The sequence below is a fragment of the Xenopus laevis genome, chromosome 4S, assembly GCF_017654675.1.
Source record: "Xenopus laevis strain J_2021 chromosome 4S, Xenopus_laevis_v10.1, whole genome shotgun sequence".
In the NCBI taxonomy this organism is placed as follows: Eukaryota; Metazoa; Chordata; class Amphibia; order Anura; family Pipidae; genus Xenopus; species Xenopus laevis.
The window spans coordinates 8,359,121-8,379,610 of NC_054378.1; the positions used below are offsets into that span (position 1 = coordinate 8,359,121).

At 42.6% G+C, this 20,490-nt stretch overlaps 1 protein-coding gene across 1 annotated transcript in view; it reads right to left on the reverse strand.

The window, feature by feature from the left end:
- The window catches only part of lgr4.S (leucine-rich repeat containing G protein-coupled receptor 4 S homeolog), a 91,535-nt gene that overhangs the window by 32,789 nt on the left and 38,256 nt on the right, over window positions 1-20,490 (reverse strand). The window contains 1 exon segment of the mRNA NM_001096412.1: window positions 16,958-17,029. Coding sequence (NP_001089881.1) covers window positions 16,958-17,029 — 72 coding nt within the window.

Sequence of the window (20,490 nt, forward strand, 5' to 3'; positions counted from 1 at the left end):
AAATACTGTTTTCTGCAGCAAGCTTGGAGTCTGCAGCCATGGACCAGCATGGGGGCAGCAGAATAATGGAATTACTGCACAAAGCATTTCGGTCTGTACATATTCTGACTATAAAAGCACCCAGTGCCCAATTTAGCATCTGTCGATGGCTTGTACCTGGGCCAACCTTAACCGTAATTGGCTGCGCACATTTTAATATTTGGATTAACATCCCCTTCATTATTTTCACCTTTCCTTTCACTTCTCCCATATGTCTAACAGCACATACATATGTGAATACCTTGTGCATAGGAGTTTATTTTATAGGATGGTTTTCACGAGAGCAAGCTGTATTTAAAGTTAGCATCCTCTATTACAGAACGTGTAATTATGGCAGTACAAGGCATGATGCTGGCAAGAGATCATGGAGCCACCCCTTAATTACTTACAATTCAGTCTGCACAACTTTTGGCCGCCTATCATTGGCCGCCTATATCCTTTAAGGCCATATTTATGATTCAGCATGCTCCACTTGACAAATAAATTATGCCTAGCACCCCCTTTCAATTCTAAATGGCAACTTTAGCTACTCTACAAAATAAAGCCTCAGCACATTACACAGCACTCTCTGTCTCCGCGGAGCTTACAATTTAACTTCCTTACTGCAAGCTCATAAATTAGTGTTAGCTTATTTAGATTAGTTAACCAATCATTATGGAGTATTGTAAGTAACCCATTAAATATAGGGAGACCAAACCAAGTTCATGCAGATAATACTCTTCTGAAAAATGGAACCTACCAGACATATGGTCTCTATGGGATCTGGTTCTTACAAGTGTAAGTGAAGCAGCTTCCTCTGAACTATAATTTCAGAGCACAATAATGCACAGGTATAGGATCAGTTATCCGGAAACCCATTCTATAGGCCGTATCCCATAGACTCCATAATTATCTAAATAATCTAGATTTTTATCAACTATTTCCTTTTTTTCTGTAATAATTAACCAGTACCTTGTACTTGATCCCAACCAAGATATAATTAATCCTTATTGGAAGCAAAACCAGCCTATTGGGTTTACTTAATCTTTCCATGATTTTCTAGTAGACTTAAGGTATGAAGGTCCAAATAATGGAAAGATCCCTTACCCAGAAAACCCCAGGCCCCAAGTATTCCGGATAACAGATCCCGTACATGTATTTGCAAATCCATTTATAAATAAACCATTGAAAAGATTTACTGAAGAATATTGGAACGTTATTTTCATTATGCAATAAAATGATTTAAATTGGGATGGGTTATTCAATATAGAGGAATATGTTCCCCTCTAATTGGTTAATGGAATGAGACAAAGGAGGCCTTGCAATCGGCATTCCACAGCAGAACATTCCTTTTTCAGCTTGTTTTTTTGAATGATTGGCCGACTTCCTGATAAACATTCCCTGTGTGGTCCAACCTCGGCTGCACCAAAGCTTAAATATCACAAGTCCCTTCCTGAAAGCAGAATTAGAGAGGTGCTAAAATGTGGCACACCTAGTATTCCAGGTGGCACGGCTGCCAAGGCTGGATCAGGTTACACAGTGAGATGAGCAGAGCCCAGAAGGATACGTTCCATGCACAGGGGCTTGTTTAAAGGCTCATGGATCTTGTCCCAGAAAACACCAGATTTTCAATTCTGCACAGTTATTAGGGAGGAGAAGTGTGGAGAATCATTGGCTAATTAGTTTTACATCTGGCACCCAAGACTCAACCAGCACTGCAATACAGAGTTATACTGGATAGAGACAGTAGACTATAGGATAGATAGATGGATAGATAGAGAGAGGGGTAGATAGAGAGAGGGGTAGATAGAGAGAGGGGTAGATAGAGAGAGGGGTAGATAGAGAGAGGGGTAGATAGAGAGAGGGGTAGATAGAGAGGGATAGATAGAGAGAGGGATAGATAGAGAGAGGGATAGATAGAGAGAGGGATAGATAGAGAGAGGGATAGATAGAGGGATAGATAGAGGGATAGATAGAGGGATAGATAGAGGGATAGATAGAGGGATAGATAGAGGGATAGATGATAGAGGGATAGATAGAGGGATAGATAGAGGGATAGATAGAGGGATAGATAGATTCATAGATAGATGACATTTACATTTTTAAAGAGAAGTAATGAAAAAATAACATGAAAAAGTAACATTAAAAAAGTGCTCAGAAGAGCATCCCGAGTATTATTACATTATTTTTATGGAATCGAGTTTCCACTTACTTTAACCAAACTAAAAGAATAAAGTTTATCCTATACAGGTATGGGACCTTTTGTTTTGCTTCCAATAAGGATTAATTCTATCTAAGTCGGGATCAAGTACAAGCTACTGATTTATTATTACAGAGAAAAAGGAAATCATTTTTAAAAATTTGGATTATTTGGATAAAAAGGAGTCTATGGGAGATGGGCATTTCGTAAATCTGGATAACAGGTTTCCGGATAATGGATCCTATACCTGTATATCTCTACTACATCCTTGTGATGACAGTCTTGTAGTGATGGGTGATTCTGTCGTGTTTCGCTTCTCTGAATAACTTGTGAAACTGCGAAAATTCGTGAAACGCATTAAAGTCAATGGGCGTCAAGTAGTGATGTGCGAGTCGAGAATTTCTCGACCCACACCAGACTGCTCCCTACCCGGGCCCGCTGCTCCCCTTTATTTATAGACCCGCGTCCGCCCAGCAGTGACGTCACAAAAGGGGCGGGGCAGGTGGAAGTCTATAAATTCCGGCACCAGAAGCAGACAGTACTAGGACGCGGGCGGGGAGAGCAGGAGAAGACCCGCGCATTTTGTCCAGGGGTCAGGCCGAACAGGGGTTGGCCCGCACATAACTAGCGTCAAGATAATTTTGACGCGGGACAATTGGAGGCAGATTTTTTGCTGCCAAATGTCCGACGCAGTTTCGCAAAAACATTCACTGGCGGGGAAACGCGGAAATTCTCTGCAAATGCATGCCTGGCAAATATACTCGCCCATCGCTACAGTCTTGGGTTTGGCGGGTTCTGGCGCTACTATTCTGATTGAGTAAATATCAACTTTCAGTGCAGGTCAAGCAACAGATCAAACTCAAGGGATGCATTGTGCAGGATACTGAATGGAGCTGGAACCAAGAGAGGCAAGTCATTGCGTGCCATTAAGTAGAGATGCTCTACCTACCTCAGGCAACTCCTGTTTATTCAGCAATGACAGAAAATGCAAATCATTCAGCTTCCGTTTCTCCTGACCCTGGCAAGATTCCAGGAAACAGGATACAACTGGCCGAGGGTGCATGGGATTCCACAGACATGGCCGCCAGAGATTCCCATGTTGCTGACAGACGTAATGTTTTGGAAGGTCAAGAAACTCATAAATAAGGGGATGTACGGCATTAGCTTCGGAGATAAACAAACACTTAGAATAGGATAACATTGCCCCAGGAATGGGGAAACGTTGGATGAGCCAAGTCTTGGCTTCAAGGTATCAGGATTTTTTTTTTTAGAACGTATTAGACCTTCAAAGATCTACATCAAGAAACGGCCATGAGTATAGATCGAGAGTTGCCATTAAAGGAGAAGGAAAGCTCCAAAACAGTTTATTGCCAACAGATTAGCCACAATAGTGCAAGCTAGAACGCTATATTTATTCTGCAGAATGCTTTATCATACCCGAGTAAACAGCTCTAGACACTGTTTCTGTTTGTTTAGGATAGCAGCTGCCATATAAGCTTGGTGTGACATCACTTCCTGCCTGAGTCTCTCCCTGCTCACATACAGCTCTGAGCTCAGATTACAGCAGGGATGGGAGGGGGAGAGGAGCAAACTGAGCATGCTCAAGCCCTAGCCCTGGAGGATTAAGCTGAAAACAGGAAGTCTGATACAGAAGCCCATGAGTACACAATAGAAGGAAAGAAATGTGGTGTTTCTTTTGACAGAGGACTCAGAGCAGCACTACTTTGAGGGTTTACTGGTGTATTTATATAAACCTTTCTGATAAAGCTTACTTACTTTTAACCTTTACTTCTCCTTTAATTAACCTATTTGGCACTGCAGCTAAGGTCATCAAGTGGCAGGTCAGACAGTGAAAAATATTAACTTGAACACCATAAAGAGACGAATAGGAAGGGAAATGGACACCCACACCATAAAAACACTGAGGAACCTTCAAGCTTCTTGTCGGCGGGATGGCACTCTGAGCGCTTCATTTTCCGAAGTTGCCCAAAGTTTCCTTGTAAAGCAACTTCGGAAAACAAAGCGCTCAGAGTGTCACCCCGCCGGCGATTTACATTCTAGCCGGCGGGAAGGCAGTTAGGGGAGATTAGTCGCCCCGAAGAAGATGAGATTTGTTGCAGGTCGACTTATCTGCCCGAATCTGACCATGTGTCTCTGCTCTTAGAGAATTATAAAAAAGTGAGAGAATCAGGGTAGGTGATAAGGAAACCTGTTTCTAGGCAGCCTCATTGACAATGGAAAGTGCTAGGTAAGTCAACAAACCCCTCATAAAAAGGGAAGATATAAAAGGAAATTAATGAGTGGCCGGTTCATATTTCCATAATTAAAGTCAAATGGTAAAAATGGTATCCCAACAATTGGCTTCACAGGAGCAAATACTGTAGGTGACAAGATCCTTTATCTGTTGATGAGAGATTGTAAAAGCTGTTTGTTTGCATTAGTGAAGAGGTGCCTAGGGGCCATATTAAGGGCCACGCTATTACTCTGTGGGAACCGACTCACTAATAGCTCTTCTCAGGAGACATAAGGGCATCATTTATGGCTGGATGAAAGGAGGTTTCATCTCTTACTGCAGAGAAGATTCTTAACCACCGTGAGAGTAGTAAAGTCGTGGAATGTGTTCCCTGAAGAGATCAGATTGTCATACTGGATTTAGAAAGAAAAAAAAAAATCTGAAAATAGAAGGTACTTACACTAATCCCTGTATTAAGACAGTACAGTATGAATTAGTTTGATTGCCATTTTGGATGCACCCCTTTGATGCAGTCTGGAGGCCACTTCTGAAGATTAAAAGGTCTTTCTTATACATTAATAACTATTCTTGCTACGTGTCATATGGTGGGCTTGGCTTTTAATCCATTGACTTTTGTCCCAGAGTAAGGCAATTCTTTTGATGGTTGGAGTAATGACAGTTCTTTTGAAGGTTTGTTTTCATATCCAACTGAAGGGAGGCTGGTATTCAATGGAAAAAAGGGGGCCCTGGCAATGCAGATGGGGAACCCGATATAAAATGGGCAATTACACAGACACAAATATGTTATAAAAACACTGGGGATGCACCAATTCCAGGATTCGGTTCAGTATTCGGCCATTTTCAGCAGGATTCGGGCGAATCCTTATGCATGGCCGAACCAAATCATTAAAATCATGTGACTTTTAGTCACAACAAAGAAAGTAAAAAAACGTTCCCTCACTGATTTGCAAATTAGGGTTCAGATTCAATTCGGTATTCGGCCAAATCTTTCACAAAGGATTCTGGGTTCGGCCAAATCCAAAATTGTGGATTCGGTGCATCCCTAATAAACACAAATGTGTCCTTCCCCTGAGGCTCCTGTGATATTTTACCCGAACAGTGAAAGGGAGTGATAGACAAAAAACAAGCTTAAAGATGGGTTGACCTTGTGTATGTAGCAAAGATATCCGATGATCCTGATGGATATGCATGTACTATGGATAATGGTCGGTTCGGAACAATATGAAGATGACCCTAGTGTAATATCTGACATGGACCCAATGTTCTAACTTGCCATGGCAAAAATGTGCTTTTACCAAGTGAGAGAACCTGACCATCAAGATCTTCCCTCCCTTTGATTCCCATAAATGGCAATATCCAAGGATGCATTGCTGTTGGCCCGACTTCCTTTGGTCCATGACATGACAATTAAAGGTATGGCAATACCCAAACCACCCTTCTAAGGCGACTTCCTTCATATAACACCATTTCTGTTAATAATTATTTGTTTCACAAGTGTTGTCGGCTCTTTAAGGGCAGAGACACATGCTCAGATTCAGATTTAGTCGTCCGGTAACAAATCTCCTCTTCTTCAAAGGTTCCTAATCTCCGCGAACTGCCTCCCGCCAGCTAGAGTCTAAATCCGCGGCAGGGTGGCACTCGGAGGGCTTCATTTTCCAAAGTCCCCCGAAGTTTACTCACGAGTCAACTTCGGACGACTTCAGAAAACGAAGCACACCGATTGCCATACCGCCTGCGATTTACATTCTAGCCGACGGGAGGCAGTTCGGGGAGATTAGTCGACCTGAAGAAGAGGAGATTTGTCGACGGACGACTAATCTCCCCGAATCTGAGCAAGTGTCTCTGCTCTAATACATAAAGCAGCACTCAGAACCTCCAAGAATATTCTGGAAAAGTGCCCACTGGCATATTGTATTCTACTGCTTTAATAAAGTTCAACTTCAAGTCAAATTACACTCTTCTTGTTTGAACAATGACTTAATCGTTCTTGTATTCCTATCCGCCAGATAAGTGGATCAGTTCTTATGCAGAAACATGACACTTCATTCAACACAACACTGACTTTAACCCAAAGTAAACCTGCCTAACCCAACAAGTGGTAGTGTGTGATCATGGGGTTGTGGCACAGATACCGGTCACAAATAGCACATTTATTATTTACGGGTATCAACTAAGATAAATAAAAGGCGGAATGGCTAAGGGGCTCAAGGTATTCAAACATAACTAGTGCTCCTTTTGCATAGTGGTTACAAACAGCTATGTGCCTGGACTGGTTCCATCCAAGGAATTAAGGTGGCCATAGACGTAACAATTATGATCTTTCTTGGAAACTATCTTTCAGAGAAAGATTGTTTGTTTCAATACACATGTGTAGAGCGGAATCATCAGAAAAAAGGTAGAAACAATAGAATTCTACCTGTATCTAACGATTCAGCATTAACAATGGTCGATGTTTGGGTGCCTTCAAAGGCACCCGATCAAAATTTTCGACGAGCCAAACAATATCCAAGTCTTCTGCCGATATCGGTCAGCTCTTTTTCCAACATACACTCATAGAATATCGGACGAAAATTAGTTTTGTGCGATATCTGGTCGTCTATGGCCACCTTTACTCTAGCACACCACCTGCTGCCATTAAGAACCATAGTAGGCAAAGCATACACAATGGAGCTTCCAACAATGATCCACAAACTGGCACGACTACTGAGCTACATGGATGAATTCCCCTTTCCATGGTACAAAATTTGGTTAGGGCAACGCCTATTTTATTACAAGTTGCATGAAAAGTTTGTTGTATTACATAGCATCAAGTAATCATCAAAAATTCTCATACTATGTAACCTTCAGGACAGGCTCAGTTGGATTAGATCTGGGAAGAACAATTTCAGCTTGATCCTCCCAGAAAGAACCAACCCCACAGTATGGGGAGTACTGTTCAAAGGATATTGGCACATGCAGCTTTAGGGTGACTGTTCTTCAAATCATAGGCAGTCAGAATTGCAGGAATTGCTGGCCAAACCTTTCCATGGCTTCTAGCACCCCACCCCCCCACACCGGGCTAATAAATTGTGGAATTTTGCATATATCTTTATTGCACGAGGCTTTATTTAAGCATGCAGATACAAGCTGGGAGCTAAATAACTGTAGTAAGGACTTGCTTAAAGTGATACGGACGCTATAAAACTACTTTTTTAAATATGAATGTACAATAAAAGTTACCTATAGGTCATGTTGATCGTTTTTTGCAGAGAGGTCTGTTTTTGTAAATCATTTTTAGTTTATGTTCCTTAACCTGACTTTAACTGACAGACTGAGATGGGACAGTCAGGCTAGCAAAAGTTTCTAATGCCAACGGACTTCTGCTGCACAAATATGGCAGCCCCCCTCATCTACGAACACAGGGAGTCAGATGGGTAACAAATTATATATTATATATTATATTATTATGGCAAAATTATAAGTAGCAAACAAAGCCAATCCTATGATAGATGTAAAAATGGTTTAATCTCTGATGTAAGTATTTCTTTAAGAGATTGCCTTGACATGGCTGGTTACCTTAAAGGGATACCGTCATGGGAAAAAATTTTTTTTTTCAAAATGAATCAGTTAATAGTGCTGCTCCAGCAGAATTCTGCACTGAAATCCATTTCTCAAAAGAGCAAACTGATTTTTTATATTCAATTTTGAAATCTGACATGGGGCTAGACATTTTGTCAATTTCCCAGCTGCCCCTGGTCATGTGACTTGTGCCTGCACTTTAGGAGAGAAATGCTTTCTGGCAGGCTGCTGTTTTTCCTTCTCAATGTAACTGAATGTGTCTCAGTGGGACATGGGTTTTTACTACTGAGTGTTGTTCTTATATCTACCAGGCAGCTGTTATCTTGTGTTAGGGAGCTGCTGTCTGGTTACCTTCCCATTGTTCTTTTGTTTGGCTGCTGGGGGGGAGGGGGTGATATCACTCTAACTTGCAGTACAGCAGTAAAGAGTGATTGAAGTTTATCAGAGCACAAGTCACATGACTTGGGGCAACTGGGAAATTGACAATATGTCTAGCCCCATGGCAGATTTCAAAATTGAATATAAAAAATCAGTTTGCACTTTTGAGAAATGGATTTCAGTGCAGAATTCTGCTGGAGCAGCACTATTAACTGATTCATTTTGAAAAAATTTTTTTTCCCATGACAGTATCCCTTTAAAGACTCTATGGTCATATGGCCATTTTGGCAGCAAGATATATTAAAGACTAAAGCTCCCCATAGACGCGACGATACTTCTTGCCGAACGACCGATTTTAGGGAAGTCCGACCAATCCTTCGAAATTATCGTGCGGTTAGTGGGATTCAAACGATCGTACATCTTAAGATTTTTCGGCCGACATCTGTCAGGAAGTTGATCGGCCAGATCAAAAAATCTTTGTCGTTCCCAGTGCAATGTATCTATGTTTGCAGGGCCAAGCAGCCAGCTCCCCTTTGTTTTCGTGGCAAATTGGTCTTTTAGTTGATGGTCAATTCGTACGATCTCGTTCCGAGAAAATCGTGGTCTCCCGATGAGGATCGGATCTTTTAAAAATCTCAAATCTATGGCCAGCTTTAGTGCTAAACTTATAACAGATAAAACTTGCCTGCAGAGTGGATTTTCTTACAATTATTGGATAAAAATACCTTGGAGTTCAGTTGAGTTTGTTACTAGTCTTTCCAATTGTTTGCCAGTCAATAATAGAGAAAGATTTCCCATGTCGACAAAGTTAAAGAAAACATACAGACCAGCAATATCAATAATACGTTATTTCATGCACCTATGCAAACATTTACCTACGTGAGCGTCATGTCATAGCTTGCCACTTCCTAGAAGGTTCCTGTGTTTTTATTCAATAGTTCCCCTTTACCATGAACACTGACTTCTATGTTCTTACCTCTAGCATGTCCCATCTACCATTATTACACTAATATTATTCTTAGCTTAAGTTACACAAACATTTATTTAGGGTTCAGACTGTGAGACCTGGATGATCGACAATTGCCAGATGGCAGTAGGTATGGTGTGGTTGATTAACGTTATTGGGGTATTTGAGGCACATATTCATATTAGAGGGAACAATTTTATGGTTATTGTTCAAGAACAATCGCTTTCTTTTCCACATTACTAAGTATGGGTGCCCTTGGCATGTTCATAGAAGTCCTCTGCTTCTAGAAAGAGTAGACAGAGGTGACCACTAGTGATGTGCCAGATACCCGTGGGTCAGACGGGTTGGGTCGACCTCACACTCCGCTTCAAGGGTGGCGGGAAGGTGCGGGTTGAGCTCTTCTGCTCTCCCCGCCCACCACGTTGCAGTGCCGGTTTCTGACTTCCGGGTTCTTTTTTATAGACGCTGCGTCTACTTGCCCCACCCCATTTGTGATGCCATCGGTGGGCCTATAAAGGGAGGCCGGTAGGTGGGTGGAGGGAGGGCAGGATTCAGGCGGGTTGGGAAAAAACTTACCACACATCACTAGTGTCCACATCTGTGTGAATTTTTGGGTAAGGTCATTCCATTCTAATAGTCTGGCCCATGTTTTTGATCAAGACCATGGCTGGAGGGAACGGATATGTTTTTTATGATATGTTTTTTGAGCAGAACCTGGTGATGACAGTTATGGCCAAATTTAATAGGTGTCTAAGGATGGGGGCCTAGAATAGATAGACGGGATGCTGCTGGGTTATGAGACATTAGAAGGCACAAAAATTATTTACTGCGAATAATGGCTTAACTTACATGCATATACAGGTATGGATCCATTATCCAGAAAGTTCAGAAACAGAGTCCAGTTTAATTCACATATTTAAAAATGATTTCCTTTCTCTTTGTAATAATAAAACAGTACCTTGTACTTGATCTCAACTATGATATACTGAATCCTTATTGGAAGTAGAACAATACTATTGGGTTTAATGATTTTTTAATAGACAAAGTATTGTGATCCAAATTAAAGAAATCCCAGGTCCCGAGCATTCCAATACCTGTAATATAGAGAATGCAAAGGAAGGACATTCCTCCAAAGACCTGTAGATCAACGAATCCTGAACTGTTAAACACATTATATGCAGCTAACTTTTCTGTTGTAAATAGCTTTGCACACTGTGAAAATACCCTGCATTCCATTTTAGTGGCACAATTTGTCACTCTATTAACATCTGTCCGGCACCGGAGGAGTTACAGGAGCAGGAAAAGTAGCCACCTGGCAGAGTCGCAGTAAATACTTTATTGTGCACACAAAAGGCACAAGTTCAAGGTGTAAAGCGTAGGAGCATGTAATAAATACACACTTGTAGTTGAGTAGAAATAGCTCTGCCCAAGCTGGGTGATGGCAAGCAAACATTCCAGGCACCAGGATAACACCTTCCAGTCTGGATGGGCCTCTGTGGACATTTTTTTTAATCCTCAACAACTGGAAGATTGCCCTATCACTATAAAGAATGATCAAGGAGCAGAGCTTCCCAACAATGTTCCTTGTAAGCCAATGGTTGCCAAAAGGTTGGGCTGCTTTTAAAGGGAGTTAGAATGAGACATGCTCTCCTTGATACTCTTGGAAATCGAGTTTCGATTGACCGGGGTCAATTGGGTTGTGATTTTCTGTGCACTCTTGTGAGACCCACTGAAGTTAAAGGTGACTTTTTAGGGGGCCTAAAGCAGTGGATAAAGGTCTACTCTAATCCAATTTTGATAAGACTGGGTGATCAACTTACCACTGACGTTCTTGAAAACTTCAAGATAATGGACACAAGGTTTTCATGTGTATGGCCCCTTGCTGGACCACTCAACAAATGCAAAAAGTGTTAAAAAAACCTGCCCAATTAGGTCCACATGGGTGACATCAGAAGATTTATTTTTTTAATCACCCTTGACAAGTGCAGCAGCTTTATGTTGGTCTCCTTATTTCTTAGTGGAACACTTTACTTGCTACAGGTCAATTTTACAAAGAGGTAAAGCTCCCCATAGACGCGACGATTCTTCTTGCCGAACGACCGATTTTAGGGAAGTCCGACCAATCCTTCGAAATTATCGTGCCGTTAGTGGGATTCGAACTATCTTACATCTTACGATTTTTCGGCCGACATCTGTCAGGATGGCAGCTCCCCTTTGTTTTCCCGGCAAATTGGTCTTTTTAGTTGATGGTCAATTCGTACGATCGTTCCGAGAAAATCGTGGTCTCACAATGAGGATCTGATCTTTTAAAAAATCTCTCTGATTGTCTGCAAAGCTGCTCCTAAGGGGCTAGATTCACTAAAGGACGAAGTGGCTAACGCTAGCGGCAATTCGCCATCCCTGCCACCCGCAGGGACATCGCCAATTCACAAGTGAAGGAGACAAGTCGCTAGCGTTTGTACGCACTCTATCGCCAGTCGACTTTTTGCTCTGTGAATGATCGTTACTCCGCAAATTCAGCAAAGTGCAGACTTTACTCAACGTTACCTCTTTCACCAGAGTTGACTTTGCCACCTCAGACCAGGCAAAGTGCTTCTGTCACTTACATCATATCATGTGTGTCGAATATGCATTAAAGCTCCAAAAATGCTGGTGACTTTTCCTTTTTTGAAGCGGGATTGCCTGCAAAACTTTTTTTGGGTAACCAACATTTCATGACATTTGGAACATTAACTTTACAGTGGGCTCATGTGTAGGGCATTATATTCACTCTCGTCATAATTAAGTTTCCCTGGACATTTGTAATAAAAAGTGGTAACTTCAAGCATTTGCACCAACATTTATAATACGTCCATATAACTTTAAATTACCCGCAAACTGACCCAAGCTCAAGATCACTCGCAAATTTTCGCTAGGCACAAACAAACGCTAGCGCAACTTCGCTAAGAAATGCTTGCACTGCCGAAGTAACTCTAGCAAAAAGTCGCCAGCGTTCGGCACCCAGGATGAAATTCCGCATACAGGTATATGATCCTTATCCGGAAACCCGATATCCATAAAGCTCCGAATTACGGAATGGCTGTCTCCCATAGACTCCATTTTATCCAAATAATTCAAATTTTTTAAAATTATTTTCTTTTTCTGTGTAATAATAAAACTGTAGCTTGTACTTGATCCCAACTAAGATATAATTAATCCTTATTGGAAGCAAACCCAGTCTATTGGGTTTATTTAATGTTTAAATGAATTTCTAGTAGACTTAAGGCATGAAGACCCAAATTATGGAAAGATTCGTTATCCGGAAAACCCCAGGTCCCGAGCATTCTGGATAACAGGTCCCATACCTGTATTAGAGAATTGGTGGTCGTAGCACATTTGCGCCTGGTGAACTGGTGCGAGCCGTGTGAATAGGACGCTGGCGGAAATTCGCCCGTTAGTGAATCTACCCCTTAGAGTTTATCAGGACTAGTGTAGCGAGTCTCCTGTATTCTTCCCATTGGTAAAATAGATAGGGGTCTAGGCTCAACTGCACCTAGGAGGACATTTTTGCTATAACTTGCTCCAGTTTTGTGCCAGACCAATTCAAATTCCCAGTAGATAAAATCTAGGAACTGATCCTTGCACCACTCCAGACCAAGTCAGCAGCTTACTGGTCCATGTATGGCCCCACAAGCCCTACTGGCAGCCAATATTTGCCCATGTTTCCCTAGCTCACATTACATAAAAATGTTCTGAATAATAAATGTGTATCCTTTTAACACTCATTGTCAGCAGCTAAATACTCATCTGGAAGCAATCTGCAGACGGCAGCATCAACCCAAGCAGGCCACCAAGGGTTGAGCAGAGACATTCACACACTCTGGGGGGAAAAAGTTACAGCCTGCGCTAACCACACAATTTACCAGCCACACTTTCACCTAAATAAGTTAGGGCCAAGATGCTGAAAATCCAAAATATTCAAAATGACGGCTCCTGTTATACTACAACTTTCTGCCATTGATAAATTTGCTGGAGGAAGTTGCAAGTTCTCTGCAATTGGTCGTGCTGGCAAGCAGACAGAGAACATCTTACAACATAACCCCCCAAGTGGCCACCATACAAGTCACACAGTCATTAGGGCAGAGAGATTAGTCGTTCTGCGACAAATCTCTACTTCAGGGCAACTAATCTTCCCTAACTGCCTCCCCGCCGGCTAGAATGCAAATCGTCGGCGGGATTCGCTTTCCGAAGTCGCCTCACGATGGCACTCTGAGCACTTCTTTTTCTAAGTCGCCTAACGAGGAAACTTCGGGCGACTTCGGAAAACGAAGCGCTCAAGAGTGCCATCCCGCCGGCGATTTACATTCTAGGTGGGAAGGCAGTTTGGGAAGATTAGTTGCCCCAAAGAAGAGGAGATTTGTCGCCGGGCGACTAATCTCCCCGAATCGCAGCGTGTCTCTGCCCTTAATGACCCACTCCAAAAGAGCTAGGACTGATCTGAATGCAAAGACAAGGGTTAAGGGTAGAGACAAATGAGAAGATTCGCCTCTTCTTCAGGCGAGTAATCTCTCCGTACTGCCTCCCCGCCAGCTAGAATCGAAATCGCCAGCGCGATGGCACTTTGAGCGATTCATTTTCCGAAGTCGCCCAAAGTTTCCTCGTGAGGCAACTTCGGCCGACTTAGGAAAACAAAGCACGCCTAGTGCCATTGTGAGACAACTTCGGGCACCCATCCCGCCGGCGATTTAGTTCTAGCCGGCGGGGAGGCAGTTCGGGGAGATTAGTCGCCCCAAGTAGAGGCGATTGGTCACTGGGTAGCTAAATCTGCCTGAATCTTCTCGTTGGTCTCTGCCCTAAGACAGATAAGCGCATAATAGACCAACCTTAAAATCAGCTCTGGGCAGGGCCCTTTGACCTTGACTTGTTTCGGCTTGTCGCATGAGAGAATATACTGGTTTTATAAATAAACTGTAATAATTTAATAAGTGTTCTGATTAATTACAGCATGCAGAAATTCAAGCAGGGAGGTACCTGGCAGAAGCAAAAGGGTGGAGTACAGATATCCTCCTACTGTGTGCAAATTTAATAGCACCAGGGAACATGTCGTTTTATTTATTTAGCACGCAAACCCTGTAATACAGGGAAAGAAAGAGCTGCTGCTGCAAGAGAGAGGGTTCAGAAGAGAAATAATGTTAAGCCAGAAGTCTGTGCTGAACGGAGTAACCCAATGCCTTATTGTAACTTTGCATTCACTCTCTTAAACCTCAGCAGACAGATGGAGGCTGCTGTGCTCAAAGGTTATTTAGTAACATATTAAAGGAACAGTTCCGTGTAAAAATAAAAACTGGGTAAATAGATAGGTTGTGCAAAATAAAAAATGTTTCTAATATAGTTAATTAGCCAAAAATGTAATGTATAAAGACTGGAGTGAGTGGATGTGTAACATAATAGCCAGAACATTACTTCCTGCTTTTCAGCTCTCTAACTCTGAGTTAGTCAGTGACTATAAGGGAGGCCACATGGGACATAACTGTTCAGTGAGTTTGCAATTGATCCTCAGCATTCAGCTCAGATTCAAAAGCAAGTTATGACCCATGTGCCCCCCTCAACTCACTTTTGGTGCCTGATAACCAATCAGTGTAAAGCAAGAGAGCTGCAAAGCAGGAAGTAGTTTTCTGGCTATTATGTTAGACATCCAGTCACTCCAGACTTTATTCATTACATTTTTGGCTAAATAGCTATATTGAAAACATTTTTTTATTTTGCACAACCTATCTATTTACCCAGTTTTTAATTTTACACTGAATTGTTCCTTTAAAGGTTGCCATAGTCCAGTAACCCATAGCAACCTGAGCACTGAATTCTTTAGTCTAAAGGTGGCCATAAACAGGGAGATCCGCTCGTTTGGCGATATGCCCACATTGTGGTGATTTCGGGCTGATCCGAATGTGGGCCCAAGGCCCAACAATCTGATGAAAATGGAGGCCATACGGGCGTGCAGATCAGAGGATCGCATCAATGAACAGATGCAGCTGCGATCCGACGTGATTTTTCTTCCCCTGCGCGATCGACATCTGCCCTAATTTCGGCCAGATATCAATTGGGGAAGCCCGTCGGATGGCCCCACTCACTGGCCAATAAACTGCCGACTTTGTCTGTCGGCAGCTTTTATTGGCTAGTGTATGGGGACCTTAACTTTAGCAGACTTGTTAAAAGCTGTAGCATGGCTACCAATCAGCAGTCTAGATTCCATGTATCCAGAGCTACTGGGTCCAGCAATGAACACTGGCTTACCAGGAGAAATCCAACCCGAGAGGTAGACAACAGCGGGGCGGTCAGGGACAGGCAGGCCCAAGGGTCTCCAGTCTGACACTAACTGGCTCCTTTGTGATCAAGTCAAGTGGGTTTTTTTTTATTTTTAGGAATCACAATCCATATTCTTCAGATAAGAAGTAAGCTAGAGCTGCTGGGGTCAGTTTCTGACCACCCACAGCCACGAATAATACTGCTTCTGGAAATTCATTTTAATTGTAGGCAAGTCTTGTCCCCATTGATCAGGTCCATACGAGACCTACAGTACTTCTATGGTTTCCTCGGTTTGTATTCGTATCCGTCTAACCCCCCTAACTCTTTAGCCTAATGCTCAAAATATTTATGTACATCCAAAAAAAAAACCTCAAGGCCACAAGAGAGTATAAGGTACGACTTTTTTTTATTATTTGCTTGGGGTTCTCATCCCTCATCATCATGGCCTCGGAGAAGGTCCCATCACATATCACAGAGATCCATGCAGACGTAAAGGCTTTGAAGCTCCTAATTATGAATTCCAATTTTGTCACGCCCTTTGTACAGCATGAAAAAGGATTTGCCAGAAATCTGAATTCTCATTTTCTGAAAACCAGGTCAACTCAGGACAGAGGCATCTGCTTGAACTATACGTCTCCCATATAATGGCAACTAGAGAATGTGTCACCAGGAACAAAATTCAGCCCTGATTAAATCAGATGGCTTTTGAATACAGGTATGGGATCGGTTATCCGGGAACCCCTTATCCAGAAAGCTCCGAATTACAGAAAGGCCATCTTCCATAGACTCCATTTTATTGAAATAATCCAAATTTTTAAAAATGTTTTCCTTTTTCTCTGTAATAATAAACCAGTAGCTTGCACTTGATCCCAACTAAGATATAATTAATCCTTATTGGGAGCAAAAACCAGCCTATTGGGTTTATTTCATGCTGAAATGGTTTTCTAGTAGAATTAAGGAATGAAGATCCAAATTACGGAAAGATCCGTTACCTGGAAAATCCCAAGTTTTAGCATTCTGGATAACAGGTCCCATACCTGTACTTGATCATAATGCTGAAACACAATTAAAAGGTGTACCCCGATATAGGAAAGATCTTTCAGATCGGCTCCTATTCCAATTCAAGTCTTTCCAAAGAAATATTTACTTTGCTCAGAGCCCTTCATGCGGAACGACAGTCATATTATAAAATATAAGACAATCGGACCAGCTGTTGCCACTCAAAGTTGGTGACAGAACATAGTAGACCATAGGAGACCCCTTATCTGCAATATATAACAAATATATATTTACTTACAGTTCTTCAAGGTATGGAAAACCTTTGAATGCACCTTCTGGCAGCTTGGTGATGTTGTTCATACTGAGGTCTCTGTTGGAAAGAAACACTGTATTAGAAATGAATAGCGTTAAAGACTCACCTTGGGCAATTAAGAGCTTCAAATATTGCTGAACTACAACTAAAAGATACCTAAATCCCAGTAACCTACCCTGTGATGCAACTGGCACCACCCATCCTCTAAGGGTAGGGGCACACACGCTACTGGGGGAGATTAGTTGTCTAGCGACTAAAGATGGGGTGAAAAAAATCGGCAGTTCGCGCCAAAACCGTCGCGCGTTAACATTATTCCGACGGCCATTGACTTTAACGCCGGCATCAAAATTGGCGCGGGCGTCAAAATCCGAATTTTGTGAATTATTCGCCGTACCGCGAATTACGTGGGAAATTCGCACATTTTCCGGCAAATCAAAACGGGACACTACCAGCGATAAACTCCCCAAACTGCCTCCCCACCAACTAGAATCAAAATCGCCGGTGGGATGGCACTTCATTTTGTGAAGTTGCCGCACGAGGAAACGTCGAGCGACTTCGGAAAAATAAGTGTTCGAGTGCCATCCCGCCGGCGATTTAGATTCTAGCCAGTGGGGAGGCAGTTCAGGGAGATTAGTCGCCCGAAGAAAAAAGGCGATTTGTAAATGGGCGACTAATCTTCCCCCCCCCAAATCTTTCAGACAGAGACCGTGAGTCACACTCTATTTTAAGGATAAGTGGGATGTCAGGCTGTATGAAGAACAGGATTGAGGGAATTTGGCAGGATGGTGACAGGCCCATCAGCAACTGGAAGTACATTTCCTCCGTACAAAGGAAAACAATGAATATAAAACTTTTTTGTATTCTTAATAGCACCCAGCATCAGAAAGGGGTCCTGTCATGATTTTTTTGTGTAGTTTTTATTTCTAAATGACACTGTTTATACTGCAAATAATTCACTCAACAATATAAAATGTCATTCCTAAACCAGCAAGTGTATTTAGTTGTAATATTGGTGTGTAGGGACATCTCAGGTCATTTTGCCTGGTCATGTGATTTCAGAAAGAGCCAGCACTTTAGGATGGAACTGCTTTCTGGCAGGCTGTTGTTTCTACTACTCAATGTAACTGAATGTGTCACAGTGGGACCTGGATTTTACTATTGAGTGCTGTAGTGATGTGCGGGTCAGGTGAAACCCTTCACCCATGCGAGCCTGACTTCCAGGTTCCTTTTATAGACCTGTGCCGCTGATGACGTTACAAATGGGGCGGGCGATAAAAAGTGGAAGCTGGCAGTGTAAGGTGGCGGGTGGGGAGAGCAGGACAAAGAACCCGACCCGTACACACCCCCAAATGGGGGTGTGAGGTTGGCCCAAACCTGACCGACCAGTGGGTCACGGGCCGGCCTGCACATCACTAGAGTGCTGTTCTTAGATCCACCAGGGAGCCGCTATCTGATTACATTCCCAATGTTCTATTGTTAGGCTGCTCTGGGGGTGGGGTGATATCAATCCAACTTGCAGTACGAGCAGTAAAGAGTGATTGAAGTTAATCAGAGCACAAGTCACATGACTGGGGGCAGCTGGGAAACTGACAATATGTCTAGCCCCATGTCAGATTTCAAAATTAAATATAAAAAAAAAATCTGTTTGCTCTTTTGAGAAACGGATTTCAGTGCAGAATTCTGCTGGAGCAGCAATATTAACTGATTCGTTTTGAAAAAAACATGTTTTCAACAAGATTTAGCTTCTATGGCAGATGTCACATCACTATGCAACTGTATGATTTGCATGACTCCCTTAGATTCTCAACAGCAGCCCAAAGTACACAGAGCATATGCAGTCTTGCTGACTCTAAAGATGGGGAGCTCCTGGGCACAACATTGAAGGCCGGAATCATTACTATTAAGGGGCTGCTGAACCTCTGAGCAGATATAACAAGTTCACCATATAAAATACAGTATTTGTGGTGATATTCTTTCTTAGGCTGCGGTTCTCCTTTAAGTCATAATTTCTACTGAATCAGTTGCAATAGTCATAGACCAGGACGGCAGGGAACTGATTTATTTCTACATCGTGTTTGCGAGACATCAGACTTCCCATAGACCGGTGGCCAAAAAAAGCGCTCCGAGCACATGTTCCATATTCTAAAATAGCAACCGGTTATGATTTATAGTCAAGTAAATGTGGGAGTTTAGCAACGCATGATGATGTGATGCAGAGATAAAATGCGCTGGTGTTTTAGTTACCAAGTATAATAACAAGTGAGCAGGGAAACTTCGGTACAGCAGTGGCCCAAAAGCACCACCAAAGCCAAGAGTGGAACAGTTGCTTGTTCCATGGAAGGATTCTTGCCATAGTCCTAATTCGAATGGTTAAGGAGCAGCAGTTCCTATGTCAGTTGGACAATACACTGTTTCTTGGGAACCGGGTAGCCATGTAATGATCCAACTATTGATTGATCATTCAGTGGAACAATGCAAACATCCTCCGACGCTCCAAAGTGCAAGTGAGATGTGAACAGAAGCAACTTTGCTGTGACCACAGATAGTTGCACGATAATTGCAGGCCTACTGGTACAAGGTATAAATTTTCTTTTTTCTCCACTGTTGAAAATGTAGAGCTGAAATTGCTCCACTAGCTCTTACCATCAGGTCAAAACGTTTCCATGGGCAAGTCTCTGACAACGTACATAACCACAAAAGAGAGGAGCAGATACCACACTTTCTCAAATGAGAATGGGGAGATTCCAGACACAGCAATTTTCAAGGTGTTGGAACGTGGTACAATCTCTGCTGCAAAAGCCACCTGTACCTCTGCTCTATTCTAGAGTCTAATCGGCCAGATCTCGATCGAATGGGACAAAAAATCCCATCGGATCGCGGCCGCATCTGTTCGTTCGTTTCCCATGCGTAAGGATCCGATCATTGGGTCCTAGGGCCCACTATCGGATCAGCCAGATATTGCCCACCTCAAGGTGGGCATATCGGAGAGAGATCTACCCGTTTGGCGACATCACCAAACAAGCGGATCTCTCAGTGTATGGCCACCTTAAGGGCAGAGACACACGCGAAGATTCGCCGCCCGGAAAAGAGGCGATTTATTGCCGGGCAACTAAATCTCTGTCTTTGTGTGGGTCTCTGCCCTAAAAAGCTTCACATTTTTAACACGCAAACGGGCAGGGTAGTAGACCTTGACCTGAAGGTAGAACATTAATGGATGAACGGGGACAAATAAATTTGCCTATTTCTGCTGAAGTTGGGCAGAGAAGTTGAAGTTGGGCAGAGACCGCAGCCTTAATCCAAGCTAAACTTGGTTTTGCCCCTGAAATTTCCTTTAAAATAATTTTTTTCAAATTAAGATCTTGTTGGAAAGGGCGCCAGCCTTTTCAAGGGTTCCATAGACTTCTTTGTACATCATCAGCTCCTCTTCACTCCCTGCTATTTCGATAATTTGGGCCTTTGGTCGAAACAAACAGGACAATGCAAAAGTGGCCATAACATGTATGGCCTCACATATGATA